This window comes from Miniopterus schreibersii (assembly GCF_964146895.1).
Source record: "Miniopterus schreibersii genome assembly, chromosome: 15".
Classification (NCBI taxonomy): domain Eukaryota; kingdom Metazoa; phylum Chordata; class Mammalia; order Chiroptera; family Miniopteridae; genus Miniopterus; species Miniopterus schreibersii.
Genome location: NC_138115.1, coordinates 28,663,147 through 28,683,217, shown reverse-complemented (window position 1 = coordinate 28,683,217; position 20,071 = coordinate 28,663,147). Strand labels below are relative to the sequence as shown.

The window sequence follows — 20,071 nt, the reverse complement described above, 5'->3', positions numbered from 1 at the left end:
AAATTAGAACAGAGTAAAAGGGGTTGGGATTGTTCTAGTTTTAAATAGGTGGTAAGGACAGGTGAGTAGATTAGAAGGAGTTAACTGCATGGATATCTAGGGGAGAAGCACTGCAAGTAGAGGGAATAGCCTATGCAAAGGCCCTGAGGAAGGAGAGTGGCTGGCATGCACAATCAACCGCTGGGAGGGGGTGTTTGGAGCAGACACATGACGTGATCTGACTTAAAAAGCTAACTTTGGGTGTTGTGTGGAATAGAGACTGTAGGGGCAACAGTAGAAGCAGGAAGTCGGGGGGGTGAACCTGAGAGGCAGCTTCTGGCCCTACTCTCTCTTATATCTGTGGCCTTGTTTGACTGTTCTGTGAATTCAGCATTCTTGAGGAATAATGGCTTAAATCCTCACTAGGGCCAGGCCTTCCACCATTCATTCCACCATTGCTGAGTACCCCGGCCTTACGTGCCAGCCATTATTCTTTTATTATTTTATTTTCCAGCTTTGTTGAGAGATAATTGATATAATCAGGCATTATTCTTGATGCGGGCCTACACAGTAAGACAGGCCTGGTCTCTACTGTGTTGGAGCTGATACTCTAGGGGAAATGCCAGGTGGTAAACAAGGAAGGAAATAGGTGCGGCAGAGAAAAGTGAGAAGAAAACTCCCACACAGTACAGGGATGGGAAGCAAGGGGTGTTGGCGGGGAGGGTGTATTGTAGAGAGGTGTCAGCGAAATCCTCTTTGAGTAGGTGACATTAGAGCAAAGACCTGCATACAGAAAGGAGTGGCCTTTGCAGAGGTACAGAGCAGAGGGAACAGGCTGCCTGAACTGCAGATCAGCCTGCAAGTGTGTGGCATCCCATCTTCAGAGGAGGGGGGCGATGACAGAGCAATCAGCATCTGCTGCAGACATGCGCTAGAAGGGGCAGGTGGGCATGAAGCAGCAGTTTGGGGCTGCCAGGCCCCCTGGCCCATTATATCTTTGTTTTCTCAGGTGTTGCTCACAGAGCTTTTGAAAATGATGTGGATGCCTTGTTTAATCTCCGGGAGTTCTTCAACTACCTGCCCCTCAGCAGCCAGGACCCGGCTCCCATCCGCGAGTGTCATGATCCCAGGTGAGTTGCAGGCTGGAGCACCCTCTCTCATTTTGCAGTTTGACTTGCTTGTGTCTGGCCCCTCTGCCCTAGCTGGACCTTCGGGGCCTCTCCCATTCGGCAGCCTGGGGTAGATTGTGGAGTGCAGTGGCTTTGTTCACACGTGTGGGCAGTGGTGGGATGTCTGTGTATAGGAGCAAAGAAAGATTTTCCTTTCATTTACTTTTTCCCCACTGTGTAATGTCTGATAAGTAGCTTGGGAATAAAGAGTGCCAAAAAAATTGATTTCTTAGAGTCTCGTTTTGTCCAGAATTAGAGATGGAAGCTTTTTTTGTGTGTTTTGATATGAAATAACCGTGAGGTGGTGTAGATAGCATGCCTTTTAGGAACTGTTTTTATGCACACATTCTTGTGGCCAGAGGCTGGGGCAGTCCTGAGGAAGGGTGTGTTGCTGGCCACCTAGTGAAGACCTTTTCTTTTTGCTATTTGGGCCACTGCCTTATGCAAGGTGTACCGCAGAGTAAGTCGGAGGCCCAGATGGGAACCTATTGCTCGGAACTCTGGCTGCTTTCTTCTCTATTTTGTTTCCTCTGTGATTTTGAAGTACTCACTTGGCCTGGACTTTCTTCTGCAGAAGGGGTTTGGAATTGTATTCCTCAGGAAGAAGCCATTTTCAGACACTGCCTTCTGGGGTGGACCTGAGCTTTCACCTATGGGTCCCTGCCTGGGCCAGGGATGCTCTGAAGAGTCATGACCCCAAGGCTTCACCCTGTCTGCCCCTGATCCCCTCCTTAGGTGACACATCCAGTGACCCACTATGGGTAATGAAAGGGAAGGTCGTCCCAAGGCCCAGAAGCAGTGGGCACAGCCTCTTTTTCTAAGCATCTATACTATTTGTGGTTCTTAATAGGTTTAGAGTATCATTTGAAGGTGTTATGACCCCGAGGCCCAGAAATGTCTGAATAGCCTGCTTTGGCCCAACCATACCCCCTCTTCATAGGATCCTAGGGGAGCTATATGCATCTATATAAGTAGCAAGTGAAAAATAGGGAGTGTTTTATTATCTGAGGGGGCTATACCCAATGCCCCAGTGCAGAGCTCTCTGGAAGTTGGGCTTGATGAAGGCCAGATTGCAACCCGAGTGTATGTCTCAGGGTCAGAACAACCCCTGCCTGCCCACATGGGACAGGAAGGGATGAGAGCTCGGTGGAGAGGGTCATGCTGCTGAGTCCTGTGGCATGAGAGTGGACCCTGGCTGGAGCTCCTGCTCAGTCATATATACCCAGGAGGAAGCCCAGAGCCAGGAGCCTGTGTGACTGGTTAGTCCTTGTCACACCAGGGGGCCAGCGGCATTGCTTTTTAGAGGCACTGCAGCAGATTTGCCTTTCAGCAGGGAACATAAACCCACAGTAATTTCAGCAGAACTCTGACTTTGCATTTCCAAGTCCTTGTTCTTTTATTTATGTCTCAGAAAGTTAAACTGGGATCTGTGATCGGTTCAATGTCCTTTAGTGCCCCACACAGTCCCTAGGATGCAGGAGTTACTCAGAGAGGATAAATGAAGGAATCGCCTTCAGAGGAGTAAGCCCTTTTTTTTCTTCTAAGTGAAAACAAAGACCTTTTGGATTAATATCAAGCTTAGCTTCAGTTTAATATGGTGGTAATAAAGGAATACATCTTTGGGGACTGCTTTGAAAGCCCAGTAAGGATGCAGCAGCCCAGCCCTTATTTCCTCTCCCATCCCCCACCCAGAGAAGGCAACTGGAACTTCTGGTGTTGATTATATCTTCTTTTTCTATCCAAAGTGACCGTCTGATTCCTGAGCTTGACTCAATTGTCCCTTTGGAATCTACGAAAGCCTACGACATGGTGGACATCATACACTCTGTAAGTGCTGCATCTGCCTGTCTTGTCTGTGCTGGCTCAGCCACGTCCATGGTCATGATGCTTTGGCCTAGTGAGGAAGTGCTAGATCCACAAGCCTTAACATCTGGCAGTACAGTTAGAGCATGGGGTGGACCAGGGACCACTGAGTAGTGTGTTCCTGGAAGAGCTAGTGGCTGTAGCCACCCTGCTGGCTTGGATGGACTTGAGGACTGGAGGGAGAAGGCGCCAATTGGTCCAGCAGAGCTCAGGAGTCTTTTGATGGCACTCTGAGGTGCCTAGAGAAGGGGCTATGTCCCTAGAGTCTGGAGTTGATGCCAGGGTGACTCTTTGTTAGGTACCTTTGTTTGGAGCCTTATGCTTTCTAGAGAAAGGAGAGTACGTAGGGTATCCTCTGACAATGTCGAGGTGTGTGCGTGTGCGTGTGTGTGTGTGTTGGTTGGTCTGTCTGGGGAGATAGGAGTCATGTGTACCTTTTTGTTGGTGTAGCAGATTCCTGGGTTGTTACGAAGAGAGGACAGTGTCAGGACAAATTGGGGGCATCTGTCAATGGCCATTGTCTCCTTCAGACTCTCATATGCACACCATGTTCTCAACAGTCCTTACTTAATGGAAGCAGATGGCTTTGTGGGCACAGCCTCTCCCAGAACCCTGGATTCCCTAGTGACATATTCCTTCTCTTCCTCAGCATGAGTCAGTAACCATGGCCAGACTCTGCCTCTCTTCATTGCTAGATTATGTAGCCTTTTGAGCACCATTTGAGCTGTGAAGACAAGACTTTTTTACCAGTGTGCCCTTCTCTGACCTCAGCCTTCAATACTCTACATACTCACAGTTTTCCTTTCTCTCTCCCACTGCCTCTGCTCCTTGACTCTCCATCCCTTAATCTTCCCATTTCTCTGGAGTCCTCAACCCCTCCTGGCCTCTGCTTTCTTGTCCCAGCTTGGACTCTCCCACTCTACCAGATACTAATGACCAGGTACTGTTCTGTTATATGACACTGTGATAGACAAAGTCCCTGACTCAGGGGCCTCATATTTGGGTGAGAGATAGAGGAAAAAAAGCATACATGGCATGGACAGTTTTGGATCCAAAAAAATACTACAAAGAAAGTAAAATAGGATCTCAGTCATGAGCCCCCAATTCTCTTTTTGCCCTGTTCAAGGCTTTAGCCATGTTTCCAAATACTGCCTATGGGGCCTGAGGCTGCTGGAGGAGCCTTGAGCCCCAGAGCCCTGCTCCAGCCTGAGCTGGGCCCTCAGTGTGCCTCTGGCCAGAGTATGCACCATGAGCTTCCCCTCAGCACTGGTTCTTCATTTTTCCTAAGGCCTGGTCCAGCCCCTAACTTCTTTCTGCATTCCACACTCTGATCAGATGATATGGGCATTTCCTTCATGGAAAAAATTGAGAGTATCAGGTTTCTCACTCCTCACAAGTGACCATCTCTTTGTCCTTACTGAATGACGTGTCTCCACCTGGGCTCCTAACTTCATCCCTCCCCTTCCAAGGTCTTGCTTTCTTGACTGGTCTTTAAAAATCTATAACTTTTTCTCCGTCTCGTAACTCTGTTCTCTAAGTAATAATGTGTATGAACATGTATAGTTTTCTTGTCTACTTTAAAAAAAAACAAAACACCTCTTAACCTATATCTCTGATTACCTGCTGTTCAAGTTATTTTCTCCCTTTTCATGTAAGCTTCTTGTCTCTTCTCTCCTCCTCACTGGAGAGGCTTTTGGTGTTACCCCTCTGCTGAGTGAAAAACCTTTTAATGACCTCTCTAATTGCTAAACACAGGGGACTAAGGGCATTTCATTGGTATAGTCACAGAGGTGACCATATGAAAAAATATAAAGCTTCCTAAGTAACAAAACTATTAGATAGAATAGAGCAAATCAGATGCGTCATGTAGAGAATCAGACGCCTCCTTGGTGCTCGCTTCTGGTCACTGTTTCCCCCAAAACCCCTTAGAGAAACCACCATCCTGACTTCACAGTGCAGGTTCGTTTTTCTGGGCTTTGTGTATCATACAAGTGGAATCAGAGAGTGTGTGATCTTTTGTGTCTTGCTTCTTTCACTCAGTGTTATGTTTGGAAGATTTGTCCATGTCGTTGCATATGTTCTCAGTGGTCTCTAGGTTTTTGTATGAACAGACCCATTTATCTACTGTTGATGGGCACTTGGGTAATTCCTAGTTTGGGGCTATTGCATATAGTTCTGATAACATTTTATTTTGTGATTTTGGTGAATCAGTTACACATTTTTGTTGGACCCATACTGAGGAGTGAAAGGACTGCGTCACAGGGTATACATATGTTCAGCATTAGTAGATACTGTCAAAGGGTTTTTCAAAAAAGGGGTTGTACCATTTTGCATTCCCACCAGCAGCCTATGAGAGTTCCAGTTCTCTCATGTTCTCACCAACACTTGGCCAATACCATGTGTTTTAGTTACTGAGAGTTTATAGTATGCTTCCAGTCTGGTAGGAACAGTTCATCTCTACTCTTCTTTCAGAGTTTTCTTGCCTAATCTTGCTTGTTGATTTTTCCATAAGAACTTTAGAGGCAGTTTGTCTTGTTTTCTGGTAAAAGTGGGTAGAAATAGGGAATCTTGTGTGGTTTTTATTAGGATTCTGTTAAATTATGAACTAAACTGGGGAGAATTGACATCCTTATAAATCTGAAACAACCTTAAAAACATAGTTTGTATTTTTATTTGTTAAAACTGTACTTTTCTCCCCCTTAAGGATTGTTTTAAAGATTTTCTTCTGTAGGTTGTTCACATTTCTTGTTAAGTTTATTCCTAAGTATCTTATCTTTTTATTGTAAGTGGTTGTTTTTTTTGTTTTTGTTTTTTGCTGCAGTCAGGGAATAGCCCCTACCTATTTTATTTTTATTTAATTTAATTTAATTTAATTTAATTTAATTTAATTTTAATTTAATTTTTTTATATTTTATTTTATATTTTATTTTATTTATTTTTTCCGTCACCATTTATCCCCCCATACCCTCCTCCATCTCCACTACCTCCCCGCAATTATAAGTGGGGTCTTTTCTGTCTTTTTTTTGAGATATAAAGAAAACTATTGATTCTGCTTATCATTTTTATATCCTATTACCTAATTAAAAAAATTTTTTAGGAGAGTTTTAGAGAGAGAGGAAGGGAGAGGAGAGAGAAACATCGATGTGAGAGCGAAGCATCGATCGGCTGCCTCCTGCATGTCCAGTACCGGGGCAACCCAGGCGTGTGCCCGGACCAGGAATTGAACCCGGCAACCTTTCAGTGCACCTGACACCACCAACCGAGCCACACCGGCCAGGGCATATCCTGTTACCTTATAAGTTCTCTAATGATTTGTGATAGTTTTAATGCTTTAGGGTTTTTTAAGTGTACTAGTGTACTGTCTACATATAAAGAGTTTCATCTTTTCCTTTTCAATTATTTTGTTGTTTCTTTCTTTTGTCTAATTACACTGTCTCTGCCTCTGTCACCAATGGAGAGGGTTCTTGCCTTTTTCAGGATAGAAATCAAGAGAATAGACTAAACAGATTCACTGAGGAGAAGATTTATTGGGAAAAAGGAGAAAGTTTGATGCATCAAGGGAGCACGAACCAGGAGAGAGTGTGGCTGCCCGATCTGCTGCTGTCGTGTGCTGTTTTGCTTCCTTGGAGAACCTGTGGTGGGGTGGCGGCTATCTAGCTCTGTAATTCTGTAATGTCGTTATATCTTGTTCTTTATCATTTTGAGCTCAGGAGTAAATTTATCTCTACAGGTTGTTGATGAGCGAGAATTTTTTGAGATCATGCCCAATTACGCCAAGAACATCATTGTTGGTTTTGCAAGGATGAACGGGAGGACTGTTGGAATTGTTGGCAACCAACCTAAGGTGGCTTCAGGTAGGAGGGAGAAGGTCTCATAAACCTCAGGTGGTGGTTTGGGGGAGTTGTCAGGGCTGCCTGGGCCCACAGAGTCTACCTTCTGCTTTTTCAAAATAGATGTTGTGAAAGCTCTTTTCTCTCTTAATTTCTCAAAATTCTTCGTTTATACTTTCCTGTTTTTTAAGGGTTTATTGATAACTTTCCTCCTCAACTTATAAGATCTTTACTTTTTTTGTTGTTAATCCTCACTTGAGGATATTTTTTCCATTGATTTTTAGAGAGAGTGGAAGGGAAGGAGTGAGGGAGAGAGATGGGGGGGCAGGGGGAGAGAGAAACATGGATTGGTTTCCTCTTGCACATGCCCTGACCAGGGCTGGGGATTGAACCTGCAACCCAGGCACATGGCCTTGACCAGGAATCACCTGAGACCCTTTGGTGTGCGAGCCGGTGCTCTGACCACTGAGCCACACTGGCCAGGGCAGGTCTTCACTTCTTCAGAGGTCTGCTTTTTGTTCCTTTCAATTAAATTTATGGCTCACTCACTAAACTATGAGTTCCATGAGGGCAAGTGTGTTGGTGTCTTATTCACACTTTTATCTCTAGTGCCCTCAGTGGTGCCAGATACATAGTTAGTATGTAACAAGTTAACAGATCTTACTTTGTCTATGCCCTACAGCTTTCTGGTGATATGGCCAGACCTGAGTCACAGCCAGGTAGCAGGGACTCTCCCATGGTTGTGCTCTGGGTGGGGTTGGGAGTGTAGGGTGGGGACTTTGGACTTTTAAGGGTGGGAATTTTAGGGAAGGTTCCAGTGGAGGATCTGAAGAGTATTCACCAGCTTTCCAGGTGTGCTCTTTCAGGGTCATGGTCTCCACTGATGGTTGGCTCCAGGGCAGGGGGTCACTAGTCAATGAAGCTGGTCCTGAGGTTAGCCATGGTGTAGCTTGTCTGGTTTTGATGCTTTTCTGCACCTGGAGCTGAAGCCTAGATGTTATCCCTAGGGGTTAATGCTTAAGGGAGTGGTCATGCAAAGGAGTCACATGAGGCCACTGTTTGGCCCTTTGTTCCTCCTTCAAGGGGGTCTGCTGCATGGCTAGTGACATGCCAGGGGAGGAAAGGTCAGAGGAGGGTCTGAACCACATGACTGGGAATATAAGAAGTCCCCATAACTTCTGGCTGTAAAAAAACAACAACTAGGGAATTAAAGAAGAAGCCATATCAAGACTGGTAGGGGGGGCGGAGATATGGAATGGGCTGGTCCCACACTCATGTGAGGTGGATAAAAATTGGGAGGGATACCTCGGCTTCCGTGGTCCTGAGGAGGGAGGGGTCCCGGCCCCACACCACTCTCCCAATCCCAGGGTTCTAGTGCCAGGATGAGAAGTCCCCATAACTTCTGGCTGTAAAAAAAACAGCAGGGATTGAGGCTAAGGGAGACAGAGGGTTGCTAGAGTCGCAGGCAGTTCCTCTTAAAGTGTCTGTGCACAGACTTACTGGGATGCATTCCCTCAGTTCCAGTGCTGGGGCAGCAGCTGGAAAGGCACCGGAGACAGTCCTGGCCGGGTGGCTCAGTTGGTTGGATCATTGTCCCATACATCAAAAGGTGGTGGGTTTGATTCCCGGTTAGGGCACATACCTAAGTTGCGGATTTGATCCCCAGTCGGGGCTTGTGTGTGGGGCAACTGATGGATGTTTCTTTCTCACATCAGTGTCTCTCTCTCTCCTTTCCTCTCCCTCTTTAAAAAAAAAAAAATTCAATAAAACGTATCCTCGCCCTGGCCGATTTTGCTCAGTGGTTAGAGTGTCAGCCTGAGGACTGAAGGGTCCCAGGTTCGATTCCAGCCAGTGGCATGTACCTCAGTTGCAGGCTCGATCCCTGGCCCCAGTCAGGGTGTGTGCAGGAGGCAATCAATTGATGTCTCTCTCTCTGTCTCCCTTCCACTCTCTCTGAAAAGCAATGGAAAAAATATTGTAGGGTGAGGATTTAAAAACAAAACAAAACAAAAATATATCCTCGGTAAGGATTAAAAAAAAAAGTACCAGAGACATAGAGCAAGGAACTGAATTGCTGGGCATCAGAGGGAGAGCCTTGGGGGGGGGGGGGGGCAGCTTTCTCCCAGACAGAAGTGCTGGCAGAGGCCATTGTTCCTTTGATGAGCTGTCCCCCAACAGAGCCAGCAGGCTGGCCACATACCTGAGACTCCATCAGCCTGGCTCAGACTGTTTGCCCTACCCTGGTGATTCCCTGAGACCCAGCCCGACTCAAGCTGTTTCCAGGGGCTTTTCCATAGGAATGGCCTGTCTTGGCTCATGCTTCAGTTTTTCCTCTGGCCTCATTATGAATCCTTTTTCTGAATCTATTGATTTGTTCATGTGATTTTTCTTATTTAGACTGTTGATGTAATGGGTTACGTGAATTGATTTTCAAATGTTAAATAAGCCCTTGCATACCTGGGATAAATTCCACTTGGAAGTAGTATATAATTATTTTTATACATTACTGGATTTTTTTGGCTACTATTTTGTTGAGGATTCTAGCATTTTTGTTTATGAGACATTGGTCTGTAGTTTTCTTGTAGTGTCTTTGTCTTGTTTTGCTTATAGGGTAATGCTGGCCTCATTGAATGAGTTAGGAAATATACTCTCTAATTCCGTATTCTGAAAGAGACTGTAGAGAATTGGTATAATTTCATTTTTAAATGTTTTGTAGAATTCACTAGTGAATCTTTCTGGGTTGCATTTGTTTTTTGTATTTTATTTTATTTTATTTATTTTATTTTATTATTTTATTTTATTTTATTTTATTTATTTTATTTTATTATTTTATTTTATTATTTTATTTTATTATTTTATTTTATTTTATTATTTTATTTTATTTTATTTTATTATTTTATTTTATTATTTTATTTTATTTTATTTATTTTATTTTATTATTTTATTTTATTTTATTTTATTTTATTTTATTTTATTTTTTATTTTATTCTTTGTTAATCCTCAGCTGAGGATATTTTTCCATTGATTTTTTAGAAAGAGTGGAAGGGAGGGAAAGAGAGAGAAAAACATTGATGTGAGTGAGACACATCGATTGGTTGCTTCCCAAATGCATTCCACGGAGGGCCAGGGATTGAGCCTGCAACCAAGGTATGTTCCCTTGACCAGAGTTAAACTCACGACCCTTCAGTCCAAGGGCCAATCCTCTAACCACTGAGTCTAACCGGCTAAGGCCATTTGTTTTTTAAATCATGTTAAAAAGTAGTGTTACAAACAACAAATACAATAATTCTGGCTTTTATATTTCCCCACGTAGTTGCCTTTATTGGAGATCTTTTTTTCTTAAACACTGTCTAGCATCTTTTCATTTCAACCTGAAGGACTCTCTTTACCATTTCTTGTAGGACATGCCTAGTGATAGTGAACTCTCCTCAGCTTTTATCTAAGAATGTCTTAAGTTGTACCTCATTTTTGGACAGTTTGCCAAATATAGACTTCTTCGTTGAGTTTTATTCTTTTAGCACTGTAAATGTGTCATCTCATTGTCTTCTGGCCTCCATAGTTTCTGCTGAGAAATCAATTGAATGTGATGAGTCACTTCTCTTTGGCTACTTCCAAGATTCTGTCTTTGTCTTTTGATAGTTCAACTACAATGTATCTCATTATAGGTCTATTTGAGTTTATTCTACTTGGAGTTAGAATTTCTTGGATTTGTAGTTTTATGTCTTGAGTCAAATTTGGGAACTTTTGGAACATTATTTCTTCAAATAATTTCTCTGTCATTTTCTCTCCTCCTCTTCTGGTACTGCTTAGCTGTGTATGTTGGTTCATTTGATGATATTCCATAGGTCTTTAGTCTCATTGTTCTCTCTTCATTTCTGCTCCTCAGACTGGATAATTCAAATTGTCTTATCTTTAAGTTTTCTTGTCCTTTTTTCTGTCTGCTCAAATCTGCTTTGAACCCCTATAGTGAATTTTTCATTTCACTTATTGTACTTTTCAGCCCCAGAATTTTGTTTGATTCCTTTTTATTTCTGTCTTGTTAGTGATAGTCTCATTTTGTTCATACAATGTTTTCCCAATTTTTTTAGTTCTTTGTTTTTCTTTGCCTGTTTAAGCATATGTAAGGCAGGTGTTTTAAAGTCTTTAATAAGTTCAATGTCTAGGCTTCTTTAGGGACAGATTCTGTCAATGTATTTGAATGGCTATACTTAACCTGTTTCTTTGTATGCCTTGTAATTTTTTCTTTGTTGAAAACTGGACATTTGAATATTACATTGTGGAAACTCTAGAAATCATATTCTCTTTTTCCTGGGTTTGTTGATTTTTGGTTGTTGAGTACTGTAGTAGTCTTGTCTATTGACTTTTCCCAACTAATTTTTTTTTTTTTAATATATCTTTTATTGATTTCAGAGAGAGGAAGGTAGAGGGAGAGAGAGATAGAAACATCAATGATGAGAGAGTTGTCATTGATTGGCTGCCTCCTGCATGCCCCCAACTGGGGATCGAGCCCACAACCCCAGCATGTGCCCTGACTGGGAACTGAACCGAGATCTCCTGGATCCTAGGCCGATGCTCAACTGCTGAGCCACGCCCAACTGGGCTTCCCAACTAGTTTTGCAGAGACTATATTCCTTGTTTTGTGGGGTTATTGAAATCTCTGTTCCTTAGCTTGTGTTTTGATAGAGATTTCCTGAACATTAGGTGCTAAAAGAGAGAAACAAGAAAACACCTTTTCTAATCTTTGCAAATTTGGCTCTGTGGTGGGTTGCTCCTTCAACATTTAGCCAGATTTAAACTGAATTTAGGGATCAGCCCAAGGTTAAACTTAATGTCTTCTTAGGTGTTTTGTTTTGTAATACTGTGTTTTCATTTTCATTAATCTCAAGGTGTTTTCTGAGCATGCACCTGGTCCTAGGAATATCTATTTCTTTCTGAAGTACCCTGTATACACAGGTGCTCTTGAATACTCTAATTTCCCAAAGGAACTTTATTTTTTCTCCCAGGCCTTAGGTGATCTTAACCATAATCTTTTACTCCAGACATCTGTAGGTTGTTCTTTTGCCTTAGAATGTTTTTGAGCAATGCCAGTCACTTTTCTTGCCTGGGTAAGTTCTGAGTTAGGTGAAACAGAGGTGAAAGTCTTGTATCAACCTTTCAGGTAGCCCTGAGACAAGTTAGAACAGATCTACACAATAATTTGTGACTGAGGTCATCTTTGCTCCCTCTAGAATCAGGGAGAGAGTGGTACAAGTGTAATGAAAACTGCCACAAAGCTTTCTTACTGTTTTTAAGTTGCCTTTTTGTTGATTCAGCTTTCACTTAGTTATAAACCTTTGCCTGTCCCAGAGTTTTGACAAAGTTGGTTCTGACAGTTTCTGTTTTTTGTTGTTTTTTAAATTTCTGTTGGAGGACAAGAGCTTGGAGCTACCTACTCTACCATTTTATTGCTTAGAAAAAGTGTTTAAAGTTAGGAATTTACACATATTGAAAATGCATTTTGTCCTGGAGTAATATCTCAACTATTCACATACCTCTTCAGTTTCTCCTTAGCTGTTTCCATCCCTGTTGTGGACTTCGCATGATTTCCTGTGTCTGCTTAGAGATCTTTCTTGTTCTGTGATTGCATTTGCAGGTTTTGGTGCCAAACAGCACAGGTTGACTTTCACAAGCCTACTTATAAAAATACATATTTTATTGATTTTTACAGAGAGGGGAAAGGAGAGGGACACACACACACACACAAGGGGGAGAGAGAGACACCATAGAGACAGAGAAAGAGAAAGAAACATCAATCAGTTGCCTTCTGCACAGCCCCTACCAGGGAGCAAGCCTGCAACCCAGGCATGTGCCCTGACCTGGAATTGAACCGGGGACCTCTTGGTACACAGGATGATTGATGCCCAAGCAACTGAGCCACACCATCCAGGGCACAAGCCCACTTTTTAAGAAACTGTTTGTCTTGCCCTGGGAAATTTATCTACAAATATCTAGAGTGTGTATTCCAGGGCCCACCCCAGTCCTGGCTGGAGCCTGAACACTTGGTTCCATTGTGGTTCCTTGACTTCCCTTTTTCTTGACTCTAACTCTTGGTCATGTGTATGGAGTGGCATGGTATGGAAGTTCAGTAGGTTACTGCTTTTTTGAAGAAAGCCTTATTCATTTCATGAACTTATTCATTCCCTTTGTTACTAAAAGGCAACTGTTGAGACTCACAGAGGAGGTCTCCATTTGGTTCTCAGTTTTTCCTTGTAAGAGTTAGGGCTAACTGGGTGCTCTCTGGATGCAGGTGCAGTGACAAGCCTGGGACCAGGGCCTGGAATGATAAGGTCCAGCCCCTAGACTTGGGGCCTGCTTGTTGCAGCTCAGGGCCACAGGCTTTCCATTTCTGACTGTTCATTTCCCATATGATTACCTTTTATTTGGGTTGTTAGTATTCTTCTTTTTGTTTGCTTGTTTGATTTTTAGTCTCTCTTTGTCCTTTCCACAGTTTCTTAGTTTAGGATTGTCTTCATCCTCTGACTCATGACTCAGGTTCTTTATTTCGGGTTATTAACATAGATTTTGAATAGAGACGAAGGAGGGGAGATTGTAAACATTTTTCTTTTATTGAGTTATGCTTTACATGCAATACAATGCACAACTTTCAAGGGCTTATTTTGATAGGTTTTGTCAATTTGACAGTTGTTTACAGCCTTGTAATCACCATCCAAAACAAGATATAGAACATTTCTATCATCTCAGAAAATGTGTTTGGCAAGAGGGAAGTTTTGGCCCGGCTGGGCGTGGCTCAGCGGTTGAGCGTTGACCGAGGATCCAGGAGATCGCGGTTCGATTCCCGGTCAGGGCCCATGCCCGGGTTGTGAGCTCGATCCCCAGTCGGAGGCGTGCAGGAGGCAGCCCGTCAGTGACTCTGATCATTGGTGTTTCTATCTCTCTCTCCTTCTCCCACTCTCTGAAATCAATAAAGATAAATTTTTTTAAAAGAGGGAAGTTTTGCCTATTTTTTTTTTTAGTTGTTTTGTCTTTTTATTGTTGATTTCTACTGTTCTGCATATATTCTGGATGTGATCAGTCCTTTGTCAGATATATGTATTGCAGATATTTTTTTTCCTGGCGTGTGACTTAATTAATGGTATCTTTTGACCCATTATTTAAAAATTTGATGAAGTCCCATTTATCAGTGTTTTTACTAATTATTAGAGCTTTTTGTGTCCTGGCCAAGAAATCTTTGCCTACTACAAGGTTGCGAAGAGAGTCATATATTATCTTCTAGGAGCTTTGTAGTTCTGGGTTTTATGTTAAGGTTTAGGATCCATTTTGAGTTAATTTTTGCATATGATTTATAGATGAAACAGGAGTCTACTTTCATTTTTCCCCATACAGATGATTAATTGTTCCATCACCATTTGTAAAAAGACTTTCTTTTCACATTGAATTGTTTTGGTACCCGGTCTAAAGTCAGGTTGTGGGTTTATTTCTTCACACTCTGTCCTCTTGTTGTGTTCGCCTACCTTTATGCCTATGCTGTACTGTCTTCATTACTATAATTTTATAGTTCTCAACCTGGGCAATTTTGATTTCCTTGAGACATTTGGTGATGTTGGAAACATTTTTGGTTGTCACAGGTGCGGATGAGGGGGCGGCCTATCTAGGGTAGAAGCCTGAGATGCTGCTCAGCATCCTCTGTGCACAAGACAAATCCCCACAGCAAATAATTATTCAGTCTAAAATGGCAGTAGTGCCAAGGTTGAGAAACCTGCTTTGTAAGTAAGTCTTGAAGTCAGCTAGTGTACGTCTCCCACTTTTGTTCTTTTTCTAAATACTGTTTGACTAGTCTGTCTCCTTTGTATTGCTGTATGAATTTTAGAAGAATCTGCTTATCAGTTTCTACCAAAGAACCTTCTATGATTTTGATAGGGATTGCTTGAAAATATAGATCTGTCCAATATGCTAGCTATTAAACTTTAAAAATAATTAAATCTGAAATAATTAAAATAGTATAAGTAAATAAATAATATTAACTACAATTAGAAACTTAGTTTCTCAGTTGTACTAGCCCTATTTCAAGTGCATAGTAGCCACATGTGGCTAGTGGCTACCACGTTGACTAGCATAGCCAGAGCACACTTCCATCGTCATAGCAAGTTCTTCTGGACAGCAGTGGTATAGATCAGATTGGAGATTTATTTATTCTTATCTACCTGTATGCTAAGTTTTTTTGTAGATTATCAGATTGTAGAAGTTCCATCGTAGTCTTAGTTTACTGCTAGTTTTTAATTATGAATGAATATTCAATTTTGTCAGATGCTTTCTTTTGTTGAGATGACCATATAGTTTTACTACTTTACTTAATAGTTTTACTGGTTTTTGCAGGTTAAATCATCCTTAAATTATTGGGATAAATGCCACTTGGTCATGATGCATTAGTTTATATTAGTTTGATTTGATAATAGGAATTTTTGCCTCTGTGTTGATGAGGGATTTTGGTCTGCATTCTCTGTCATAATCTCCTCCTCTTGGTATCAGGGTAATGCTGGCCTCAGAATATGTTGAGAACCTTTCTAGGAGGGGAGATTTACTAGTAATTGAGCTCTTTACTTCATGCCACTTTATAGATGCCATCTCCTTTAATCCATACAACCTTGGTAGGAGGTAATCACATCCCTCCTTTGCACGAGAGGAACCTCAGCCTCAGAAACGTGAAGTAATTTCCCAAGGGCACATAGCTATAATTGGTGGGGCCAAAATTTAATTCCAAGCTATAGGGCCTCTCTAAGACCAGCCCCTGAATGATACCTCCCACTACTAGCTCTGCTGGGGTAAACCAGGCTGTGCCTCAGGTGACAGCAGCCCTCAGTTTATGAGGCAGAGCCTGATCATCTGCCTGGGCTGTGCTCGCAGCAGGGGAGCCTGTGGGGCTGAGGCCATTCCTGGGCCCTCTGGCCTGTTTCAGGTGGGTTCTCTTGCCTGTCCTGTTTTTCCTGGAGTGTGAGGGTCCCCTTTGCCATTCTCTGAAGAGGAGATTTTGGTTTCTCCATAGAAATCAGCTCTTGTTGCTGAGAGCACATTCCCATTGTGAGTAGAACTGGGAATTGCTCAGAAGCTCAGCGCGGATAATTTCTCTCTTCTAGGATGCTTGGATATTAATTCATCTGTGAAAGGGGCTCGTTTTGTCCGATTCTGTGATGCGTTCAACATTCCACTCATCACTTTTGTTGATGTCCCTGGCTTTCTGCCTGGTAAGTCATTGACAGAGGTGGGAGCCAGGGGAGGTAGCTTTGCCCAGTGAGATACCCACTTGATTTGGAGATCTTGCAAAATTCCCTGAAGATTTGTGACTTCTCCATAATCAGTTGTCTAGAAGTGGGATTGTGTGAGGGTTGCTCCTCTCCTGGCCCTTTGGGGCGCAGGGGAAGACCTCATAGCTGAGTGGCAGGCAGACCTTATGAGGACTTTTGTGGGTCTCTGGTAACTCTTCCTCATTACCTAGGCACAGCGCAGGAATATGGGGGTATCATCCGGCATGGCGCCAAGCTTCTCTACGCATTTGCTGAGGCAACTGTTCCCAAAGTTACAGTCATCACCAGGAAGGTGAGAAACTCACCTACTCACTCCTACCAGCATGGCTGTGGTTGGAGGTCTGGCCAAGAGTTTCAGCAGTGGAAGGAGGAGTATTACCTCCCTCACCCTTAAAAGAATTGTGTGAGGACAGCATTTACAGCTCTGGAGACACACTCTGCAGAGATGTCCGTGGTCAGCTCTGGGAACTGAAAATGGCAGTGAGAAAAAGCCATGAAAGACGATGGGTGTTGACTGTGAAAGCCTCTGGCCTGTGCCCATGGATTCTCTGCTCTGGCTCCCTGGCCTCAGAGGCACTGGGCTTTCAGTAGCCCGGGAGGGCTCTTTCTGTCCTCATTTCATTTGGATTCTTGGGGTCTTTCAGAGACATCATCTGGTTGACTCAAGGCCTAACCTTCAGCTTGTGGGTCTGTTCTAGGCCTATGGTGGCGCCTATGATGTCATGAGCTCCAAGCACCTGTGTGGTGACACCAACTATGCCTGGCCCACAGCAGAGATTGCAGTCATGGGAGCAAAGGTGAGGACCTCTAGCTTTCTCTTTTCCTGGGTCTAGGGACTGTACTCTCCCAGCAGGAGCTGAAAGCACAGCTGGCAAATGCTGGAGAGAGGCCGGGATGGGCCAGAACTCCAGGGAGTTGGGGCCCAGAACTTGGCAAGTCTCCCTCCTGGGGCCCCAGGGCCAGCCAGCTCTACCTCTTGTCCTGCACTCTCACTTCAGGCCCATGCTGGTATCTCATGCTCAGGGTGGCAAGAGCCCAGAGGGGTTTTGAGATTGTCAGTAAAGGGATAAGTCAACTATATTACCCTTCGGGAGGGTTGGGCATTTCCCCCAACCCCATCTCATCTCCTAGAGAGGGCCCCAGAGCCACTCCTTTGAATCCATAGAAGCTGAATTAGTTCTGACCCTGGTGACTTTTGCTCAGCCTGTTCCCCACCCCTTTCTTGCTTTGAAATAGCTGTTGGGGTTGAACCAGATAACCCTCCTGCCTGAGCCAGCTTTTAGCGGTTCTGATGTGAAGGTTTATTTTTCAGTCCCCATGCTTCTGCATTTGCAGTTCAGTGTGTCCTCTTCTGTCCATGGAATTTTGTACTTGGGGCTCAGGGTAATGAAAAAGGAAAACAGCATTTTACTTCCCCTTGATGCAGGGGACCATGGATCTAATAGTGGAAAATAGGCCACATGTCTTTGGATAAGTGCAGTTGGCGGATGGTAGGACAGAATCTGGGGAGACAGCTCCTGGTTTTGTGTGGGCTGCCTGTTACCAGGGCCACAGCTGAGCATCCCGTCAGCAGCCCCTGGAATCATGATGGCTGACTCCATGTAGTTTTATCTCTGTGCCCTGGCACCTGGAGCTGGCCCTTCACTCCAGTACACTTTTATTTTTAAAAATGTTTTTGTTGATTTTAGAAAGAGGAAGGGAAAGGGAGAGAGAGAGAGAAGCATCTATGAGTGAGAGCCATTGATCGGCTACCCCTTGCACACCCCCTGCTTGGGACAGAGCCCGCAACTTTGGCATGTGACCGGGAATCGAACCAGTGACCTCTCGGTGTACGGGACAGTGCTCAACCAGCTGAGCCACATTGGCCAGGGCACTCTAACACATTTTGATTTACCAAGAAGTTTACAGCCATAGACGATGATCATGAGTTGAGAGTGGGATCTCCAGTGAAGTTCATTAACCCCTCTCGTGACAGGGTGCTATGGAGATCATTTTCAAAGGGCATGCGAATGTGACAGACGCTCAAGCAGAGTACATCAACAAGTTTGCCAACCCTTTTCCTGCAGCAGTGAGAGGTAGGAACTGTGGTGGGGAGGGCAGCTTGGTTCATTTTTTGGGTCACTTCTCATTCTTTTTCTCCAAATAGTCTCATGTTACTGCCTTTTGCCATTACAGTTGAATCTGAAGACTGTTAAAGGTTGGGGTGGTCCCTGGGTAGTTGTCATTGGAGGACAATGGGGCCTGTATAGGCTGCTTTGGTAACCAGGATCCAAACAACATTGCTGAAATGGCTAAATTTCTTAGTTTTGTTCTTGTTACCTAGTACTGTGTAAAACTCCACCACAAAAAGAGTGGCTTAAAACAACCCCTCCCCCCCTTTTTGTTCATGGTTCTTTGGATCAGTGATTTGATTTGGGCTGAGCTAGGTGGTTCTTCTGCTGGTCTTGCCTGGGATCATTCACTTAGCTGGAGCTGGAGAGTCCAGGATGGCCTCTTGCGTGGTTGGGGCTGCCACCAGCTGGGCGCTCTTCACGTGGTTTCCTCCTCTTTAGGAGGCTCGTCCATGCGTGTCCTGAGAGGGGAAGCTGCAAGATGCCTTGAGGCCTAGGTTTGGAAGTTGCATAGTGTCACTTTTGCCACATTTTGTGGCAAATCATAAAGCCAGGTAAAGAAATAGAATCTACTTTTTAAAATTTTTATTTACTATTTTTAAATTATTTTTTTATTTTCTTAATCCTCACCCAAGGACATGCTTATTAATTTTAGAGAGAGAGAGAGAGAGAGAGAGAGAGAGAGAGAGAGAAAATCATTGTGCGAGAGTAACCGATGGGTTGCCTTCCCGTACAGAACCCTCAGCCTAGACATGTGCCCTGACTGGCGTATGGGACGATGCTCCAGCTGACTGAGCCAGGGCCAGAATCTGCTTCTTGATGGGAGGAGTGTCAGTGTCACATTGTAGGGGACTCGTGTACAGGAATGGGAAAAATCGTAGCTATTTTTGAAAATACATTTGTTTTCTTTATATCCTATTGAATTCATCTTGGCAGGAAGGTAGGTCACATTTTCCTTTTCTTGCAAAGTTGGGGACCTGCCAGAGGAATAGGGGAGTTCCAGGGATGCAGGAGAGGGTTCACAGGGCCCAGCCCCTCTTATGTCAAGTTGGGTCCAGCTCATACTGTGGGTCCCAGAGGTGGTGCCCAGGTTGAGCACAAGATTGGAGGGTGGCATCATCTGGGGATGCAGATGATCTTCCTTTTCTGTGCCTCACCAGGGTTTGTGGATGACATCATCCAGCCTTCCTCTACACGTGCCCGAATCTGCTGTGACCTGGATGTTTTAGCCAGCAAGAAGGTACAGCGTCCTTGGAGGAAGCATGCAAATATTCCATTGTAAACGAATCAAAGGAAAAAATAAACCAAGAAATTACTGCCTGGCCATTCAAACTCATCCCTTCCTTTTTTGCAATCATGAAACCATAGAATCTAAATAACAGTAATTACTTGGAATGGCTAAGTTTATTAAATTCTAGAAAGATTTCATTTATGCCTTACTGTAAAATTATTTGCTTTATTAAAAATATTAATTGGTATATTTTTGAGCATAAATTTCTTTTTTTATGGTAGAAATCTGAAAAATCAAGAAAACAGTCTATATAGTATTGTCACTGAGCGCTGTCCCTTATTTGATACTCTGTGTATTGTCATCCCCGCCCCTCCCAAGAATTAATTTTTTTCTCTCCACAGGTGAGATGATAAGCTTTGAGGGTAAAGTACTTATCTGCTTAGGCTTCAGTTTCCTTACTTTTAAATAATATGCCCTGTCTTTTAATTCTTCCAGGACTTGCTGAGTGTTAAATGAGATGTTTGTATGTGTATGTAACAGAATAGTTTCTAAGTAAGGAAAAAACCCTATGTTATTTCCAGAAATGTGT

General features: G+C 43.4%; 1 protein-coding gene across 3 annotated transcripts in view; it reads left to right on the top strand.

Annotated features, from left to right (window-relative positions):
* PCCB (propionyl-CoA carboxylase subunit beta) overlaps positions 1-20,071 on the top strand; it is a 96,189-nt gene that overhangs the window by 31,020 nt on the left and 45,098 nt on the right. For 2 of the 3 annotated variants that reach the window (XM_081160349.1, XM_081160350.1), the window contains exons 8-15: positions 989-1,109; positions 2,894-2,975; positions 6,742-6,865; positions 15,973-16,080; positions 16,332-16,432; positions 16,839-16,937; positions 18,116-18,215; positions 19,412-19,491. In XM_081160349.1, the coding sequence (XP_081016475.1) occupies positions 989-1,109; positions 2,894-2,975; positions 6,742-6,865; positions 15,973-16,080; positions 16,332-16,432; positions 16,839-16,937; positions 18,116-18,215; positions 19,412-19,491 (815 nt within the window). Of the gene's footprint in view, positions 1-988; positions 1,110-2,893; positions 2,976-6,741; positions 6,866-15,972; positions 16,081-16,331; positions 16,433-16,838; positions 16,938-18,115; positions 18,216-19,411; positions 19,723-20,071 lie in introns of those variants that run through there. The other variant, XM_081160351.1, reaches the window with a different exon arrangement.